At 43.5% G+C, this 20,838-nt stretch overlaps 1 protein-coding gene across 1 annotated transcript in view; it reads left to right on the forward strand.

The window, feature by feature from the left end:
* The window catches only part of LRP11 (LDL receptor related protein 11), a 46,579-nt gene that overhangs the window by 22,581 nt on the left and 3,160 nt on the right, over positions 1-20,838 (forward strand). Inside the window, exons 4-6 of the mRNA XM_032274483.1 lie at positions 5,576-5,701; positions 7,016-7,228; positions 16,491-16,586. Coding sequence (XP_032130374.1) covers positions 5,576-5,701; positions 7,016-7,228; positions 16,491-16,586 — 435 coding nt within the window. The remainder of the gene's footprint in view (positions 1-5,575; positions 5,702-7,015; positions 7,229-16,490; positions 16,587-20,838) is intronic.

Raw genomic sequence — 20,838 nt, forward strand, 5'->3', positions numbered from 1 at the left:
AGGCTCTGTTCTGTTTTGGGCTTAGTTGGTGCCACTGGGTTGGGGTAGAAAAAGTCGTCCAGGGGATGAGAAGAGGCGCTCCCACTTTTCTTGACTTTACTTCATCAAAGACAATTGCCTGGCTATTGTAGGAGAGGATTTTGTTTAAAGATGGGTGGTCCATTTGTTGCATCTGTTCCAAGAGGAAAGCTGAGGAGTATAGAAACCAGCTGAACTCGTGAAAGAAGAGAGTGGAATGGTGGTTACTGGAGGCTGTGCGTGGGACGGACTGGGAAGGGAGGGATGCTGGTCAAAGGGTACAGAGTGTCACTGAGACTGGAGGAACAGGCTCTGGTGATCTGTTGCACAGCATAGTGACTATAGTTAATGATAATGTATTGTCTGTTTTGAAATTGCTAAATGAGTAGGTTTTAAATGTTGTCACTGCAAAAGGATTACAAGTAGAGGAAATGATAGTTATGTCAGTTAGCTTGATTTAATCATTCCACAACATAAACATATATCAAAACATCAAATGGCGCCCCATAAATATATACTCTTCTTTTTGTCAATTAAAAATACATATAAAAACAAGGAAAAGGCATATCACAGGATTGAAGAAAGACTTGGCTCTTGGGTGTAATCCATGGCTGATATAATTAATCACTTCAGAAGTTTTAGAAAGAAAAAGTGCAGCTAAGGAGTACAGTTAAAATTAATTGAAATATGAAAAGGACACATCAATTTGAAAGCACTGCCTACACATTTTCATAGACACTTAACACATGCCTAGACATATTAATAATATAACTTTAAATACATATGATGGTTCTCATGTTCTGTTGCACAGTGTAAAACTTATTTCATCCATCTATGTTTCTTACATTCCAGTTGACTAAGGCAGAGATTTAGTCAACTGCTGACTCTCGGAGGAAAGGACTCGGGAAGAAGACACAGATACCCTGTCATTCCACAGAAATCAGAAAAGGATTGTTCTTGTACAACCGAGGTGCCTGGGAGGGAGGAAGGGCCTGTACTGATAGGAGCAGATGGCCAGCACCTCACTAGCCACTTGTTTGCCCTGGTTTATTTACACAGGCAGCTTTTTTTTTTTTTTTTAAGACAGTTTTGCTCTTGTTGCCCAGGCTAGAGTGCAGTGGTACACTCTACAGTGACTACAGGCCACCATGCCCAGCTAATTTTGTATTTTTAGTAGAGACAGGGTTTCACCATGTTGGCCAGGCTGGTCTCGAACTCCTGACCTCAAGTGATCTTCCCGCCTTGGCCTCCCAAAGTGCTTGGATTACAGGCATGAGCCACCACTCCCGGTCCAACATCTACATTTCTAAGAAAGATTAGGTCATCAAAATTTTTAAAATATCCGTTGCATGGAACACTAAAGGTACGGTAGTATTGTAGAGGGAACCCCTCACCACAGACACAATTCAGTTTTGGAGAGATGCTAAGATCTTGTACGTTTAAATATCCTATTACTTGGTCATTGTGTATCAGTGTCTGCAGTGTGCAGGGACTTTGCCAGGCCCTGGGAATAGAGTGGTGCACTTGTGGTCCCTGACTTCCTATAGCTTATAGTCTTACAAAGCTTTGCCATCACTAGCCATCACTCTGGTAAACTTGCAGTAAGTCTCACATTTTTGAATTCTCAATATTCACAACTCAGAATCTGGATGGTAATTAAGCCAGCAGTGTGCAGAATGAGAATAAAAGAGTTGGCCAGGCTCACACCTGTAATCCCAGCACTTTGGGAGGCTGAGGCGGGTAGATCGCGAGGTCAGGAGTTTGAGACCAGACTGGCCAAGATGGTGAAACCCCATCTCTACTAAAAATATAAATGGGCACAGTGGTGGGCACCTGTAATCCCAGCTACTCGGAAAGCTGAGGCAGGAGACTTGTTTGAACCCAGGAGGGGGAGGTTGCATTGAGCTGAGAGCACGCCATTGCACTCCAACCTGGGTGACAAGAGCGAAATTCCATCTAAAAAAAAAAAAAGAAAAGAGTTGGGTCAGGACTGTGATTTACTTATACTATATTGAGTCTAGCCTTCTATCAAAAACAGAGATTAGTATGCATGCTGGAAATGAAGTTTTCCAAGAAGTTATAGAGATTTTAGAATCCTAAGGACTTGTCAACCTTGATGATTTTCATAGGCTGCATTAAAAACTTGTTTGGCTTATGACTTCATGTCCAGACAGGGATTAAGCTTACCATAAGAAGGGAGGGTAACCAGACACGAATGGGACAGACACCAAACTCCTGCCCACACCAGCACTGTGAGGTCACCAGTGATAGCGAGTAAACAGTGTCTGTCCAACCCACCCCGGATTCCATCAGCCCTGCTGGTTCATTGCAGCTGCACAGGAGAGCCAGCCAACTACTGAAAACATTGCTGAGCTCCTTGTCTGGACGGGCACTAGCACCAGTGGAGACGGGGCATTGGCTCCAGCAAGGATGGCTCATTTGTGTGGAGCTGGGCGCCCTCTAGAGGGCTGTCTCCCTGGGTAGAGGACTTGCCTGGGCAGGGCCTTAGCCAGCTGCTGACTCTGGGAGGAAAGGACTTGAGAGGAAGACACAGATACTGTGTCATCCCCACAGAAATCAGAAAAGGATCGCTCTTGTGCAACTGAGGTGCCTGGGAGGGAGGGAGGGCCTGCACTGATACAAGCAGATGGCCAGCACCTCACCAGCCACTTGCTTGCCCTGGTTTATCTACTCAGGCAGCCTTCTGGGCTCCAGAGGTAAATTGCCAGCTGTAAATTTCTGGCCTTTCTCCAAGATGGTAATAAACTGTATTTGAAGTGGCAGAGAGTAACATGAGAATCACTTTTGATTACTAAATGGCTGCTTGGAAATAGGTCTTGTGTGTGTGACTTTATATGGAAAATAAAAAAGAATTGGTGTGGTACTAACTGCTGTCTGGAATCACTTACTGGTTATATTGGAATAACATGCTATGAATTAAAGTTAATAAAACACCACAGATAGACATTGGAAAATAAAGGAAGAAGAGACAAGTGTTTCCCTCACCTTCATTGTATGTAATTGGTCTTGCAATGAATAACCCAGATGTTACGGTAACCAAGGGTGACACCAGCTGGGGTAGACAGATGAGCAGGTACCCTGCCTGTATGATCATAACTTGGTTCAATTTTTAATAAGTTAACATTTTGAATATTTTTCACATTTAGAAAAATGATCTATTCAAATAGCAAGCCATCAAGCTCTTCCAACATGATCTAGCTCAGCAGTCTCCAAATAGGATGCCCCTGAGTTGTTCAAGACATTTTTAGGGTGAGAAAGAAGATAGGAGAGTTTATATTTTTGTTGCTTGAGCCTGGGAGATGGAGGCTACAGTGAGCTGAGACTGTACCACTGCACTTCAGCCAGGGCGACACGGTGAGACTCCGTCTCGAATAAGCTGTAGATGCCTGTTCAACAATATATTAAAGATCTGAATGCATGATCAAAAAAGTTTGGAGGCTGCAAATCCAAAAAACATAGAAAATTTACAAATACGGATGCATCTCCAAAACCACCAAGGCATAAATAAAGACTTGAGATATTTGGGGTTTTGATGCCACAAATTTAAGAAACCTGAAGAGAAACCGTGTCCTGTTTGATATCCACAGTGTCCCCCTGCCTCCCCTCCCTGCTTCTTCCCAGTGGCCGGAGCTGACTCTCCTCAGGCCCATGTTCTCAGTCATAGCTGCAGGCTCTTTGCTTCCTCTTCTTCCGCAGGAGCTTCTACCAGCATTTATTTTCTTTATCCTCTCTTCTTATTTTCTTTACCCTGGATCAGTGTATCTTCAGATTGCCTTACACCCAGACAGACTCCTTTTTCAACCTCTTGATTTAACCACATTTCAATAAAATATGTGTCCAAGGCCGGGTGCCGTGGCTTACACCTGCAATCTCAGCACTTTGGGAGGCCAAGTAGGAGGCCAAGGCAGGAGAATTGCTTGAGTCCAGTAGTTCAAGACCAGCCTGGGCAACATAAAAAAAAAAAGTATGTGTCCAAGATTTCACTTGGGTTTGTGAACTGTGCTTAGCCATTTGGTTTTGAAGGAATATCACATCATCTGCCACTCCCTCGTGTTCCTGAGAGAATTGTCTAGTCCACTCTGTCCCTGTAAAACTGTGGAGCTCCTATGACCTGCTTCTAGCCTGATGCCTTAGTCCATGTTGCCAGTACCAGATAGTAACCCGGTTCTCGTCCAGCTAAGTCTAATAAACTTGGCTTAATCAGGGGAGAGGGAAAATGCATTTCAGGAAAATATTTGTAGCTCCTGTGAATTGTACTGCAAATTAAAAGCTCCTAAGAGCTCTAGAAGGGAGAAAATCTTATTATTTCATGAAACTAAATTCATGCCAGCCAGTAACTAAAGATTTCATTTATTCTCTACAGTATCAAGGATGTTACAGTAGTCAACAAATAGGATTCAATAGTAGAAAGTTAATCTCAGTGTAAAGTATTATTTAGGAAACAAGAATGTAAGATATAGCATATGTAAAATGGTACCTCTGGGCCGGGTACAGTGGCTCATGTCTGTAATCCTAGAACTTTGGGAGGCTGAGATGGGTGGATTAGTTGAGGTCAGGAGTTTGAGACCAGCCTGGCCATGATGGTGAAACCCCATCTCTCCCAAAAACACAAAAATCAACCTGGTGTGGTGGTGTATGTCTGTGGTCCCAGCTATTTCAGAGGCTAAGGCAGGATAATCTCTTGAACCCGGGAGGCAGAGGTTGCAGTGAGCTAAGATTGTGCCACTGTACTTCAGCCTGGGTGACAGAGTGAGACCTTGTCTTAAGTAAGTAAGTAAATAAATAAATAAAATGGTACCTCTGTTAAAATATAGCCAAGTGCCATCCAGTGTGTGGGATGGTGTTAGGTGGCCTCCTGCGGAGCAGTCGACAGCCAGAGGAAGAGGATCCAACAGTGGGGTGTAGGAATGAATGCAGAGGGATGCAACTGAGGCGGAGGGGCAAGGGTGGAGAGAGACCAGGGCTGCTGCTTCTCTGTGCCACCACCTGTGCAAAGCAGGCATGGAGAGCAGCCCTCAGACCAAGAGCCCCTGAGGAGCTTGAGGAGTTAAGTCAGGAGGCTCAAAAAGAGCCCTCCAACCTCTCCAGAACCTGTTGCTTAAAACTGTTAGATTTGCCTCATTATTTGCATCTCTTCACCCAAATGCATTTTTTTTTGAGATGGAGTCTTGCCCTGTGGCCAGGCTGGAGTGCAGTGGTGTGGTCTCAGCTCACGGCAGCCTTTGCCTCCCAGGTTCCAGTGATTCCCCTGCCTAAGCCTCCTGAGTAGCTTGGACTACAGGCACGTGCCACCACGCCTGGATAATTTTTTGTATTTAGTAGAGATGAGGTTTTACCGTGTTGGCCAGGATGGTCTTGAAACTCCTGAGCTTGTGATCCGCCTGCCTCGGCCCCCCAAAGTGCTGGGATTGCAGGCGTGAGCCACCACGCCCAGCCCCAAATGCATTTATCATCCCCACAGACTATCCTTTGTCATCTCCATCTTAAGAATCTTAACTTTTCCTGCGCTCCTGTGACGAGGTTTGTTTACAAACAGGATGTTTGCACACTTGCTCACGCTACCACTTCTTCTGTGATGATGGCTGCTGCATTGACATCACGCTTGCCTGTGATGGAGTGCGGCAGTGTCCCGACGGGTCCGATGAAGACTTCTGCCAGAATCGTGAGTTGGCTGTGTCACACTGCCAGGCAGTGGCTGGAAGGGATAGAGTCAGGAGGTCTGTGTCCTAAGGATGAAATGCAAATGCAGTGCCCTTCCGCTGCTTGATTTTAGTTATAACTTTATGTGTAAAAGCTATGCCTTAAATGACAGTTCAATATGTCTCTAGTCTAAGTCCCAAATGTCAAATTTTCAGTATTGCTAATGGTTTTAATTTTTTTCAATTTTCCAGGTTCTTTCTATCCTTAAAATGCTGCATATCATGTGCTTTCTTAAAAACAGAAGTGATCTGATGTTTTGTTTTGATAAATTTTTAAAGACAATTTACAGTACACCAGAGCGTGGCTAAATCAGGGCTATAAATCAGCCTTATAATATCATACACATAGAAATGCCCTGTTAAGAAAGAAGAAAAACTGATGAAAGTTTAATGAAGTATGGATTTGAGGGAAGATGAAGATTCTCAAAACCTTGAATTTAAGTTTAGTCTTTGTCCATTTTTTTTTTTTTTTTTTTTTGAGACAGAGTTTTGCTCTTGTTGTCCAGGCTGGAGTGCAATGGCATCTCAGCTCACTGCAATCTCTGCTTCCCAGGTTCAAGCAATTCTCCTGCCTCAGCTTCCCGAGTAGCTGGGATTACAGCCATGCATCACCATGCCTGGCTAATTTTGTATTTTTAGTAGAGACTGGGCTTCTCCATGTTGGTCAGGCTGGTCTTGAACTGCTGACCTCAGGTGATCTGCCCGCCTCAGCCTCCCAAAGTGCTGGGATTACAGGCATGAGCCACCATGCCTGGCCTGTTTTTTTCTTTTTAAGACCAGGTCTCACTCTGTCACCCAGGCTGGAGTGCAATGGCACGATCATGGCTTACTGCAGCCTCCCCAGGCTTAGGTGTTCTTCCCACCTCAGCCTCCTCAGTAGCTGGGACTGCAGGCATGTGCCACCATGCCTAGATAATTTGTTATTTTTTGGAAATATGCGGTTTTGCCATGTTGCCCAGGCTGGTCATGAACTCCTGGGCTCAAGTGATCTGCCTGCCTCTGCCTCCCAAAGTGCTAGGATTATAGGTATAAGCCACCACATGGGGCCCTATCCATTTCTTTATGTGTAACATTTGGAAAGCTACTAGAAGAGGAAAGAACAGATTACCCATTTGAAAATAAGAGAGATAGATTTTTATGGTGCTCTGACATGTCTTAGATGAATGGGCTATTATGTCCAAATATCCATGATTTTAAATCACCTGCAGATGTAGTGGTTTTAGTAGTAAAGTTCAGAAAAGAAATCTAGCAACTAACAGTAGCTCTTCACACTTCAGTGGGCCTGGACCGCAAGATGGTAACCCACACGGCTGCTAGTCCTGCCCAGCCAAGAACCACAGGGCTGAGTGAAGACGCAGGGGACGAATCCTTGGTGGAAAAGTCTCAGAAAGCCACTACCCCAAACAAGACACCTGCATTATCAAACACGGAGAAGAGGAATCATTCCACCTTTTGGGGACCAGAGAGTCAAGTCATTCCTGTGATGCCGGGTAAGGACTCAGGGCAGGTTCTCCAGCGAAGAATCTTGTTTTCTGTAGCCAAACTTTGGTTCACAATTAAGTTTATGTTTGAAGAGTGTTAAGGAAGTATCTTGAAATAAGAGTTAAAATTAAGAATTTGGCCAAAAAGTGGGAAAAAAATCTTGACATCTGCACTAATTTATAAACAGTATTTGTACTTACTAAATACACTCATACATATATACGTACTCCAGAGGTACCAATACATATTTGTAACTACATTACCACTTAGCTTACAGAAACCTAAGTGTTCAATTTTAGGTTGTTTTAAGATGAAAGAGCATAACCCTTATATATTTGTGTAAATCCTCTTCACCTAAGCAAGTGAACATTTAAAAAGTTGTCTTGAAAGAGATGCATATGCTAGTAATTCAACCTTATGCTTCCAATTTAACTAAATCTATCACTTGAAAAATAAGGCTAATAAGATTTTTTTTTGAGACAGGCTCTCACTCTGTTGCCCAGGCTAGAGTACAGTGACGTGATCACAGCTCACTGCAGCCTCAACCTCCCAGACTCACATGGTCCTCCCACCTCAGCCTCCTGAGTAGCTGGGACTATAGGCATAGTAGCTGGGACCACCATGCCTGGCTAATTTTTGTACTTTTTATAGAGACGAGGTTTTGCCATGTTGCCCAGGCTGGTCTCGAACTCCTGGGCTCAAGCGATCTGCCCACCTCGGCTGGCCTCCCAAAGTGCTAGGATTATAGGTATGAGCCACTGCCCTGGTCTAAAATACATTCACATGACTAAAGCATTACAGGATTTAGCCAGATGCAGTGACTCACTAGTAATCTCAGCTATTCTGGAGGCTGAGGCAGAAGAATTGCATGAGGCCAAGAGCTTGAGTCCAGCCTGGGCAACATAGTGAGACCTTGTCTCTATAAATAAATAAATAAATAATACAGGATTCCATCCTTTTAAATTTCTTTTTTACACACTTATTATTTGCATGATTATGTAGCATGAGACAGAATAGAGATTATCACATTTCCAAAAGCTTTTGTAAATGTCTTGTCATACTCTGCATAAGTACTATTGGAAATAACCTGACACAATTTTAGTAAGTTTATTATGAAAAATTTTTGTTCATTGTACAAGATATGGAAGATGAAAAATAATTTAAGAAGGAAAGGGAACTTAAAATACCACCTCTTTTGAAAACTACTTTTAATATTTGTAGTAATTTCCTTCCACTCTTTTGTTTATGTACCTTGTAGATTTTAAGTGCCTCCATAAAAATATGTCTGCAAAACCTTGCATTCTAGCAGGGCGTCTTCCTTCTCAGTTTTAAGTACACTGCCAAGTGCCTGTTTTTTTGGTCTCTTCCTTGTTGGTACTGCCGCCTACTGGTAAAATTGAACACTACATGCAAGCCTTTGGATGTGTTTTTTAGTGGGCTTTCTCTGCTTAAGACAGTTTGTATGGAGAAGAGCATTACAACCTAAAAAACAGAGCCAGGGGAGACCAGGTGTCTTTGGCAGGACTGCTGAAGGGGTGAAGAGTTTATGGAGAGATCTGCGTTGTCAGAGGCCAGGATGGATGAATTCCTACCACATCACTGTGGTGGAGAGGACCACTTGAGCATAAACAGATTAGCTGAAGTCAGAGACCAAAGCCCAGGTCTTGGCTCTACCTTTAGAATCTTGAATAAGTCACTTCGTATCTTTGGACCTCAGTTGCCTCATTTGTTAATAAGGGACTTCAAGTGAGGAATGATAAATAGGCTGACATTCATACTTTACCCCATTAGCCCTCACCCATGCTATGTGTTGCTCATTGATCCCAGCACTGTCCCATGGGGAGTGTGGACTTAGCTCAGAATCCTTTGAAAATAGTGCCCCAGGCTGGAAGCCATTAACACAGCAAACTAACACAGGAACAGAAAACCAAATACTGCATGTTCTCACTTAGACGTGGAAGCCGAAAGATGAGACCACATGGACATATGGAAGGAAACAACACACACTGGGGCCTGTAGGAGGGTTGGGGGTGAGGGCAGGAAGAGCATCAGGAAGAATAGCTAATGGATGCTGGGCTTAATACCTGGGTGATGGGATAACCTCTACAGCAAACCACCATGGCATGTGTTTACCTATGTAACAAACCTGCATATCCTGCCCATGTACCACAGAGCTTAAAAGTTGGAGGGAAAAAAAGAAAATAATGCTCCAGGCTACCACCTGCAGTTGATGGGAGTCAGCACCCAATTTCGAGTGGATTTATGATCTCTGCTTTTGCTTTTTGATAATCAGCCTTAGGATTTGGTTATGAAGATGTAAAGAATGGCCTTTCACAGATGCAGAGAGATTAGATGTCCAGTTATTATAACATATTAGAGTTTTTTCTAATTATTAAAATAATACAGATTTACTGCAGAAAATATAGAAAAATATAAAGAAAGTTAAAAGCATCTAGCAAAACTCACTATTAAAATTTTGTTGCAGCCAGGCACAGTGTCTTACGCCTATAATCCCAACACTTTGGGAGGCCAAGGTGGGTGGATCACAAGGTCAGGACTTTGAGATCAGCCCAGCCAATATGGTGAAACTCCATCTCTATTAAAAATACAAAAATTGCCGGGCGCGGTGGCTCAAGCCTGTAATCCCAGCACTTTGGGAGGCCGAGGCGGGTGGATCACGAGGTCAAGAGATCGAGACCATCCTGGTCAACATGGTGAAACCCCGTCTCTACTAAAAATACAAAAAATTATCTGGGCATGGTGGCGCGTGTCTGTAGTCCCAGATGCTCAGGAGGCTGAGGCAGGAGAATTGCCTGAACCCAGGAGGCGGAGGTTGCGGTGAGCCGAGATCGCGCCATTGCACTCCAGCCTGGGTAACAAGAGCGAAACTCCATCTCAAAAAAAAAAAAAAAAATACAAAAATTAGACGTGGTGGCATGTGCCTGTAGTCCCAGCTACTCAGGAGGCTGAGGCAGGAGAATTGCTTGAAACTGGGAGGCAGAGGTTGCAGTGAGCCAAGATCGTACCACTATACTCCAGCCTGGGTGACAGAGTGACACTCCATCTCAAAAAAAAATTTTTGTTGCATTTTCTTCTGGTTACTTTTATTCATACACGTATACATATTTACTCATTTTTAACAAAAATAGTATAATGCTTTTATAAAACTTTTTTCTCACTCATGAGCATTTTCATGTATTATTAAATATTTATCAAAAACACAATTTTTGAAAGTCCTGGGGTGAAGACAGTGGGAAAAAAGCAGAATTTTGAAATTGTTAGAAAGAGCCCGGGCCGGGCGCGGTGGCTCACGCCTGTAATCCCAGCACTTTGGGAGGACAAGGCGAGTGGATCACAAGGTCGAGAGATCGAGACCATCCTGGTCAACACAGTGAAACCCCGTCTCTACTAAAAATACAAAAAATCAGCTGGGCACGGTGGCGCGTGCCTGTAGTCCCAGCTACTCAGGAGGCTGAGGCAGGAGAATTGCCTGAACCCAGGAGGCGGAGGTTGCGGTGAGCCGAGATCGCGCCATTGCACTCCAGCCTGGGTAACAAGAGCAAAACTCCGTCTAAAAAAAAAAAAAGAAAGAAAGAGCCCTCACATGCTGTGGTTTCTGTTCGGATGGCAGCTCTGCTGCCCTCCCCCTCTGCTGTCCCTAAGACCACTAGACTAGAGTCCACAGCCTCTGATTTCATGTAAGTTAAAGACCCATAAGTAGATTTAAAAGTGCATTATTGTTCATGACACATGCCTGGGCTTTAAGAGGACCATCAGCTAGTACAATAAATATGGATGAGTTAAATCCACTGCTGGCTCCTTCCCTCACAGACATGTGGTGAGGACAAATAAGACTTCGCTCACAGAAGACTCGTTAACGAGATACTGAGATTACTACTAACAGTGTAGCATGCAGACTAGTGAGATGTAGTTTTTCACCTATCACATTGACAATGATGAAGAATTATAATAATTAATGTTTCTAAGAATAGAGAGAAACAAGTCTCACACTCTTCTGGTGGCAATACAATTAGTACAGCCTTCCAGAGAGCAGTTTCTGAAGCCTTAAAAATATGTATATGGTTGGGTGCAGCAGCTCACACCTGTAATCCCAGCACTTTGCAAGGCCAAGGCAGGTGGATTGCTTGAGGCCAGGAGTTCTAGACCAGCCTGGAAACATGGCAAAACCCCATCTCTACAAAGAAATACAGAAATTAACTGGTATGGTCGTGGTGGTATGCACCTATAGTCCCAGCTACTTGGAAGGTTGAGGTCGGAGAATCACTTGAGCCTGGGAGGTCAAGGCTGCAGTGAGCTGTAATCGCACCACCGCACTCCAGCCTGGGTGACAGAGTGAAGTCTCATCTCTAAAACAAAACAAAACTATGTGTGCGTTGACCCAATTCAACTTTTGGAGATTTATCCCACACAGGTTACTGAGGACAAAATGAAGGTATGTGCAGACATAAAGTTATACCAGCGAATGCACGCTCAGTACACTCAGAGCCACCGGGTGGGAGGGGCACAGAGCTGCAGTGTGACCGGTGTTTGCTCAGCCTGTAAAGGTACAATAGCTGGATTGTCGTTGGCTGTGGTCACAGCCTTAGGGCCTATTCTCTGTGTGGGCCAAGTCATTCATTTAACAGTTCCATCCTCTTGTATCCAACCTAGCTGGAGGAAAGAAGTCTGGTTTCCAGCCTACAGAGGGCTAGAAAAGCGGTGCTATATCCACATTGCCGTGGAATCTGATGTTCGGAAACTTGAGAATCCATGTCCAGCACAGCGGGTCAGCCAGGTTCTGTAAGGGACTGGACCGAAGCCTGGGCTTAGGAGACTGCGTGGTTTGTGTTCAGAGGTGTGGAGTCCGCCTGCGTGTTCATGGGGTCCCCTGTGAAATATGCCAACACCTGTTGTTTCACTTTTCTCTGGTGGTAACTAGAGTGAGCAACTTTGACCTTTCTGTTTTATAGAAAGCATTTTATTCAGAGAGGACATTCTTACAAGGGATTTTTTTAAAGGTTTTTTTCACCTGCCTTAGACTTTTCATGGGTATTCCATCTTTTCATTGTGTCAGACTCTCTTTTCTTGCTGAGAAACCATTTGGAAATTGTAAGATCACGTTTCTGGAAAGGCGGTTTGAATTTGTTGATGCCTGACACGCAGACCATCCACATAGCCGGTCGTGCTCCAACATGGGGTGGGACTGAACAGATCTTCAAAAGCATGGAAGATCCAGTTCAAGGAAATTTACTTTTCACAAATGAGAATATTCAAGTGGTTATTTCCACAAAATTATTCTAAGAGTAAGTCCTCTTTTGTTGACCTTATTCTTGGGAAGCTGTCATGTAATCACTGTGTTCACCAGGTGCCTCTAACCACACCCCATTATTCTAGGACACTTAGATGGTGATCTTGGAAAAGGCACCCTCTACCTTCTACAGGGTTTTAGTCTGCATGTTTTGGACACTATAATGGGGGTAAAATGATTTTAATTATTTGAAATCTATCAATGGTTTATATAGTACATTTTATTTTGTAACCCCTGACCCATGTGTGGGTTATTCCCAGGGAACCACTGGTTTTAAAATATGTTTCATGGTTCAATTTGTCTCGATTATTAGTTGAATATCCCCAGCATTCTGTTAGGATTTAAACATTATCCTATGGGCAAATACAAATATATTCACAAACAGTGATTTTTTTTTTATCATCCTGCCTTCACCAATGGAGAAGGGATGATAGGAAAATGAATGAACTTAGAATTCTTTCAAACTAATTTTAGACACTCTGTAAAGGCTCTTCCAAAGCTTGCTAGTACAACAGTGAAGATGAACAAACAGCATGTCTGTCAATGAGGAGTTTTATGGCTATACTGAGGCCTAAATGTCATTTCCAGTGTAAGCAAGCGTACAGACCAGGTGCCACTGGCTCGCTGTTGTCTCATCCTAGCAGACACCGAACATTTCCTGAAGAGAGCTCCCTCTTACCTGCTCTGCAGACATGCAGTATGATCTACCACTGAGCAACGAGAGACCATGCTGCTGTCTGTGTGAGTTGGGTTGGTGTAGCAGGTGGTCACAGGAAGCTATGGAGCATGCTGGGATGCAGGCCCACATGGTAGCCACTTCCCCAGCGGGTGTTGCCAGCTTTCTTCCAGATCATACCTGAATGCTCTGGCAGCTGGAAATGAAATGGAAACAGCTTCCATCCAGCTGCCAACTCCCTCTGTGAATGTGTCGCCGTGCATGGTAAACGGAATACATTTGGAAGAGAGGAAAAATAATTTCCTAAGACATCAACTCTTCCAGAGCATCATTACCAAAAATAACTATGTCCAGAAGCAAGTGATGTCATTGTTTTGTTTTGTTCTGATTCCCCACACTGGCTAGAGCCTGTGATTGGATGTGTGAAAGTGAAGCATTTCTCTATGGCATTCCTTATGCAGAAATCTAGGAAAAATGAATCAGGCAGTCTGGGAAATCATAGTGAATTCCTTTATGAAATGTAAACAGCAGACATTAACATTTCAAATGCCCAGAAGGCAGGGCAAGGTCCCTGGGTAATCCTAGAGTCCGTGGCAACTGTGCTTTCTGAAGCCTCCCACGCACACTGCCCGCTCCCCGATACCTGATCCCTCCTACTTCCTACATCAGCATCTTCTTCTCCGCAGGGAATAAAGGCATTTAAGAAAATTGCTCTTTAAAAAAAAGAAACAAAACCAAAAACATTTTTAAAAGAAAAAGAAAATGGTCTTGGTCAACTGAAGATTCAGAATGAACTTGCATAGTTTTTTAAATGAACCCACCTTCGATGTTAGGTCCCTTTTGCAAGTACAGTTAGCCAATTTCTCTACTGCATTTCCAATAGAGCTTTGTCCAAGACCTTCCTAAAAATGAATTAAAAGTGTGTGATTTTGCCTGATTGTGAGTAAAGAAACATCGTATTTGCTAGCCGTGACCTTGAGAGCAGTATGGTTCAATGGAAAACTCTTACTTTGGATCAGTCCTGGGTTCTAATTCTAACACCACCAGTTACTAGCTACTAGGTAATTAACTTCTCTAAACTTCATTTCCTTACCTGTAAGAGGATAATAATCTCTCATAATATGTCTACAAAGATTGCATGAGATATTATATGTAAATATAATTTATGTCTCAGTAGATGTTAGTGCTATGTGAATTTTTGCTAGAACCTTCAAGTCCAGTGATATTCACTAAGAACCAGGGTAAGAGAGTGCCAAGTGTGTAAGGCAGTTAATTCAAATAAAAAATAAAATAGTGCAATGGTGTTCTCAGTACCGAGTGCTCAGGAATTAAGGTGAGCAGGCTCTCATCTTCACTGGGAAGAAACAGAGTGGGGTGAACATTGTGAATCCAGTTGTTGTATTTTTTTTTTATTGGGTGAAAAACCAGTTAATCCTCTGAAAAAAATCAGGAGTTGGTGAATTTTGGCACTTCGTTTTTGTTCCTGGCTCATTATTTTTATTTTATTGTTGTTTTTATTTTTATTTATTTATTTATTTGAGATGGAGTCTTGTTCTGTCACCGAGGCTGGAGTGCAGTGGCACTATCTTGGCTTGCTGCAACCTCCACCTCCCAAGTTCAAGTGATTCTCCTGCCTTAACCTCCCAAGTAGCTGGGATCACAAGCATGTGCCACTACACCCAGCTAAATTTTGTATTTTTAGTAGAGATGGGGTTTCACCATGTTGGCCAGGCTGGTCTCGAACTCCTGATCTCAAGTGATCCACCCGCCTCAGCCTCCCAAAGTGCTGGGATTACAGGTGTGAGCCACTGTGTCCAGCCCCTGGCTCATTGTTTTTTAAAGTAGGACATGAGTGTCCAACCAGGTGATCTTCCTAATTCCAAATTTATTATTGGAGAGAAAGATAAAGCAGAATGTATAGAAGTCCCATTGCAAGCTAACCCAGCAGTATGGCACGGGGAGGAAGAAAGGAATGAAGGGAGAAGTAAAATTACAAAAATTAGCCAGGCATAGTGGCACACAACTGTGGTCCCAGCTACTCAGGAGAATTGATTGAGCCCAGGAGGTCAAGCCTGCAACAACCCTTGATCCTGCCACTGCACTCTGTGCAACACAGACCCTGTCTCAAAAGTAAATAGTTCAGGTGTGGTGGATCACTTGAGGTCAGGAGTTCAAGACCAATCTGGCCAACATGATGAAACCCCATCTCTACTGAAAATACAAAAATTAGCTGGGCATGGTGGCACGCACCTGTAATCCTAGCTACTTGGGAGGCTGAGGCAGGAGGATCGCTTGAACCCAGGAGTTGGAGGTTGCAGTGAGCCAAGGTTGTGCCACTGCACTCCAACTTGGGCAACAGAGAGAAACTGTCTTAAAAAAAAAAAGTCAATAATATTTTTTCCTTCAATATTATAACTCAATAGTTAAATAATATATCATTAAATTAGAAGTACTGGTCTCTACCAAGAAACCAGTTTGCATCCGAGCCCTGTGACCCACTTACTACTTGTGTGAACCTGGGTAGGAATCTGATCCTGAGTCTAACCAGAAAAAATTGAGCTATTTATACCTGCCATCTAGAGTTGTGGTGAGAAAGAGAAAGACCATGTGTAAATAAATGCCTTATATATACTCCTTGTTTATTCTTCAAAGAAAAACCATTCTGGTTTCTGCTTTTCATGGAATGATGTCCAGAGACGCCCTGTGACTCTTTAGCCTGAGATCTCCCTTCCTTCTCCAAGAGGCGTGGTGGTAGTTCCAGTGCAGGGTGTCTTCCCTTTCTCTGTCGGTGGTTTCGTATTAGCTGCATACTCTGCTTTATTAAATGGGTCGCAACATAGGCCTTGTTTATTAGAGAAATAAACAGTTCTTCTCCAAGCCCATCTTAAAAAAAAAAGCGGGGGGGCGTGGTGGCTCAAGCCTGTAATCCCAGTCCTTTGGGAGACTGAGGCAGGCGGATCACGAGGTCAAGAGATTGAGACCATCCTGGCCAACGTAGTGAAACCATGTCTCTACTAAAATACAAAAATTAGCTGGTCATGGTGGCACGCACCTATAGTCCCAGCTCCTCGGGAGGCTGAGGCGGGAGAATTGCTTAAAGCTGTGAGGCGGAGGTTGCAGTGAGCCGAGATCGTGCCACTGCACTCCAGCCTAGTGCCTGGTGAAAAAACAAGACTCTGTCTCAAAAAAAAAAAAAAAAAAAAAAAAAAAGGCTGTATTTTCACATCTGTTTCCTGAAGTTTCTGATGCATATACCTTCATTATATGTTCTCTTTCTTTTCTGCAGACATAAGTTCCTCAGGGAAGAACAGAAAAGAGGAAAATTATATTTTTGAGTCAAAGGCCAAGGGAAGAGGAGGGGAACACCCAGCTCCAGAAACAGGTAAATGTCCACCTTGGAAACCCTTTGCAGAGTGTAGTCTTCTCAGAACTGCAAGTCCTGTGGCTGAGTATGTTCCATGAAGCCATGAGAGGTCGTGACAGGAGCAGTCCATCAGTGGACCGGAGGAACTGTCTCTTCGTTGCCTATATTATACTGCATCTTGGGGCTCATAATAGTAACCTGCCATCTTTGGACATCAGTTGCTTTTTGTACACACCCTTCCAGGTGTGACACCTGTGGAAAATGTCATACTTGTGGCATGGTGGGAGAACACAAGCTTTAGAGTCAGATGCCACAATTCAAATCCTTGCTCAAGGCTGGGCACAGTGGCTCACACCTGTAATCCCAGTACTTTGAGAGGCCAAGGCGGAAGGATTGTTTGAGCTCAGGAGTTCAAGACTGGCCTGGGCAACATGGCAAAATCCCATCTCTACAAAAATTACAAAAATTAGCCAGTTGTGGTGACACTTGCCTGTAGTCCCAGTATTCAGGAAGCTGAGGTGGGGGATCACTTGAGCCTGGCAGGTTGAGGCTGCAGTGAGATGACATTGTACACCATACTCCAGCCTGGGTGACGGAGTAAGATCCTGTCTCAAAAAAAAAAAAAAAAAAATTCTCACTTAACCACTAAACTCTGACCTTGAGCAGGCTATCATATCTCTCTGGATCTCAGTTTCCTCATTAGTAAGATGAGGATAGTAACAATACCTGCCTCATAGGGTTGCTAAGAAGACTATATGGGATAATTAATCTAAAGCATTTAATGCATTGCGTGGCTCATATCATGAGCCAAATACAGAAATGATGGCAGTTATTACTGAGTTACTTATGGTCAAAGAAGAATAAAGGTCTTAGAGAACCTAGTTCTCTTTCCAAGTGCTCTAGTGACAACGAAGACAATAGGAATGAGAGAGGGGTGTAGGAAGTAGAATATTTACTCAATGGAAGAAGAATACAATAATTTCGTTAATTTTGGTTGATTTTAACTCGAAAGACATTGGACACAGTCCTGTAGAAAGGCAAGTTTTAGTCCTAAATCGCACACACTAACTAACTAGTAAAAGAAGCTTTAGGATAAGCTTAAGTTATAAACATTGAGAAACTTTTATTTTTACCCTATTATTTGTAATATCAGGACAATATTAAAATATAAGAATAATCCAGATGTCAAGTACCTCACCCCTCGGTCTGCTGGCCTCCTGGACTCAGCCTGTCCTGAGATACTTAAAGGAGACCTGTGCCCTATCAAGGGAAGAGGGAAGCCAGCCCACCTCTCGCCTTCCCACCCATATGTACCCAGAGAGTCTCAGCTCTAAATGGCTGGTGCCCATTCTGGTTGTTACATATTTTATTTTTTATTTTTTTAAATTTTGTTTTATTTTGTTTTTGAGACAGATCCTTGTTCTGTTGTCCAGGCTGGAGTGCAGTGGTGCCATCTCAGCTCACTGCAGCCTCTGCCTTCTGGGCTCAAACAATTCCCCTGCCTTAGCCTCCCAAGTAGCTGGGATTACAGGTGCATGCCCCCACACTCGGCTAATTTTTGTATTTTTTTTTTTTTTTTTTTTTTTTTTTTGGGAGGGAGTTCTCTTTTTTTTCCCTAGGCTGGAGTGCAATGGCATGATCTTGGCTCACCGCAACCTCCGTCTCCTGGGTTCAGGCAATTCTCCTGCCTCAACCTCCTGAGTAGCTGGGATTACAGGCACGTGCCACCATGCCCAGCTAATTTTTTGTATTTTTAGTAGAGACGGGGTTTCACCATGTTGACCAGGATGGTCTTGATCTCTTGACCTCGTGATCCACCCGCCTCAGCCTCCCAAAGTGCTGGGATTACAGGCTTGAGCCACCGCGCCCGGCCTTAATTTTTGTATTTTTAGTAGAGATGGGGCTGCCCGTGTTGGCCAGACTGGTCTTGAACTCCTGACCTCAAGTGATCTGCCCGCCTCAGCCTCCCATAGTGCTGGCATTATAGGTGTGAGCCACCATGCCCAGCCTGTTACGTATTTTAAATGTCACTTCCATTCATATGGACAGAATACATAATTCATCACCCTAGCTGGTTCCTGAGAATATCATCATGGTGTGTTTTAGAAGGAGCTAGATCTCAAATCTCAAATTATCCAAACTAAGCCAACTAAATATTAAAAATCAAGAACAATTTTCAGTATTCTAGCAAGTACTTTTGGGGGATTTCACTTTCCTTGTCATAAAAGCATTAAACAGGAATCAGATCAGACAGTTCCGCAGCCTCACATCTGACTTAGCAAATAGAACATTTTCCCAGATCATGTCTGTTTCATTCTTACCATAGCCAAACCTGAGCCCTGGCACTGGAATTGGCATCTTCAGCCCCGGCTTCCTAACCCCTTAGCCTAAATGCTGGTATTCATCTTTAAGCAAGTCCCCTGGTCTGGGGCTGGGTGTTGCAGTCCAATTTGTGAGAAATTATTTCTTCCTGGGGTTTCCATGGGTCTTCACCAAAGTCTCTTTTTTTGTCCTGTTCCTTTGTCACATATGTGACTTATGTGGCTAGTACAGGAAGATAGAGGGAGAATGATACCTTGGGGTCACTCACTTAGCCTTGTCAGAACTTCTTTCATCAGGTGGAGACTAGGAGGCAGTAGTAGCTACTGAGGCTCCAAACTGCTGGCATGGAGAGACCAGGCAGCCATCTTGACACCTCCAGAGCTGCTGTGTGTGGAATGAGAGCTGTAGAATCCAATTCTAGGCCATAGGTTTATCACCAATTTATATCTTTCATGATTCTGTGGAGGAATACTGGCCTCTTCCAAAACTTTGTTTGATACCTAACAGTCTCTAAAGCAGCTTTCCCATCCCCTACTTTGGTACCCAGACACTTCTAAACTGTTCTTGAGAATCTTGTTCAGGATTTACCTGGGATTCTAAAAATATACCAGAAGTTGAAGTCCCATGAGTGTCATCAGTCCTAGGTCCTCTTGTCTTTAAGAGGCGGCCAACTATACCTGGGACCAGTTTTAAGCCCAGAAAATCAAGACTGTCTGGAGTGAACTTTCTCAGCTGCCTGCCCCCGAAATGTAAAACCTCATCTGGTTGCATTCACCCATCTTCCTCTCCTCCAGTACTAAAGAAAGAGTGGTCCCCTGTTTCCAGGATCTCTCTCCCTGATCTTGATATAGCTTCTGATTTCCTCAGGTACATTTCTCCATCTCCCAGCTCTCCCACGCTTTTAATGTTTCTCTGCTGGCTCATTCCCCTGACTGTGATCACATTCAGATCTGTTAATATGTAAAGAAACAAAGTAGCATCCCTCCATTTTCTGTCCTTCCATAAATGGATTACCAGCTGCTAAATCCAGTGGGCTCTCCAGGCTTCACCTCACTTGACCTCTCGTTAGTATTTGATTCAGCTGAGCACTTTCTTCTTGGACTAGTGTCTCTCCTAAAAACCCCCGCTCACTGCTATAGCGATTGTCCTCCTATTTCTCGGACTGGTCTTTTTCTGTTCTTTTTGGTCCTCTTCTTTTGTCTGCCTTCTAAAAGTTGGTTCCCAGGACCTTGTTCCTGGTTCTCCTTTATTGTTCCTTTCTCTCTGGCTGTCCTACCCACTTTCGTGACTGCAGCTACCACCTTTATGCTAAAGACTCCCACATATTTAGGCCTAGATAACCCAAGAGCCTGAGAGAAAATTTCACCTGATCGCCTCCAGGCATCTCAATCTGAAAATGTCAAAAAATAAACTTATATCCTTCTGCCACCCAACAATCTCTAGCATACGTCAAAACCCTCAAGCAAAAATCCTACAGACCAGATAGATATACCACCTATTTTAATACATCTATACTTCACATATAATTCTATCATAGTAACTATAACACTGTGTTGCATTTTTTCCCATTTAAATGTTTATCAACCCAGACTTAGTCATTCAAAAACCGTCTCATTTACATTTTGCAAAAGTAGAGTACCTTAGTGCCATTATGGTTAAAACCACAGGCTCTGGGGCTGTCCTGTCTGGGATTATATACTAGCTCTACCACTTACAGCCTTAGACAAGCCACTTCAGTGTTTTGTTTGTTTGGTTTTAGACAGGGTTTTACTCTGTCACCCAGGCTGGCATACAGTTTAAGAACTCACTGAAGCCTCTACCTCCCAGACTCAAGTGATGCTCCTGCCTTAGCCTCCCAAAGCATTGGGATTATAGATGTGAGCCACTGTGCCCAGCCTCACTTCATTCTCTTTTTCTGAGACAGGCTCTCACTCTGTCACCCAGGCTG

Source organism: Sapajus apella, unplaced genomic scaffold, assembly GCF_009761245.1.
Source record: "Sapajus apella isolate SASKATOON/1434 unplaced genomic scaffold, GSC_monkey_1.0 scaffold6, whole genome shotgun sequence".
Classification (NCBI taxonomy): domain Eukaryota; kingdom Metazoa; phylum Chordata; class Mammalia; order Primates; family Cebidae; genus Sapajus; species Sapajus apella.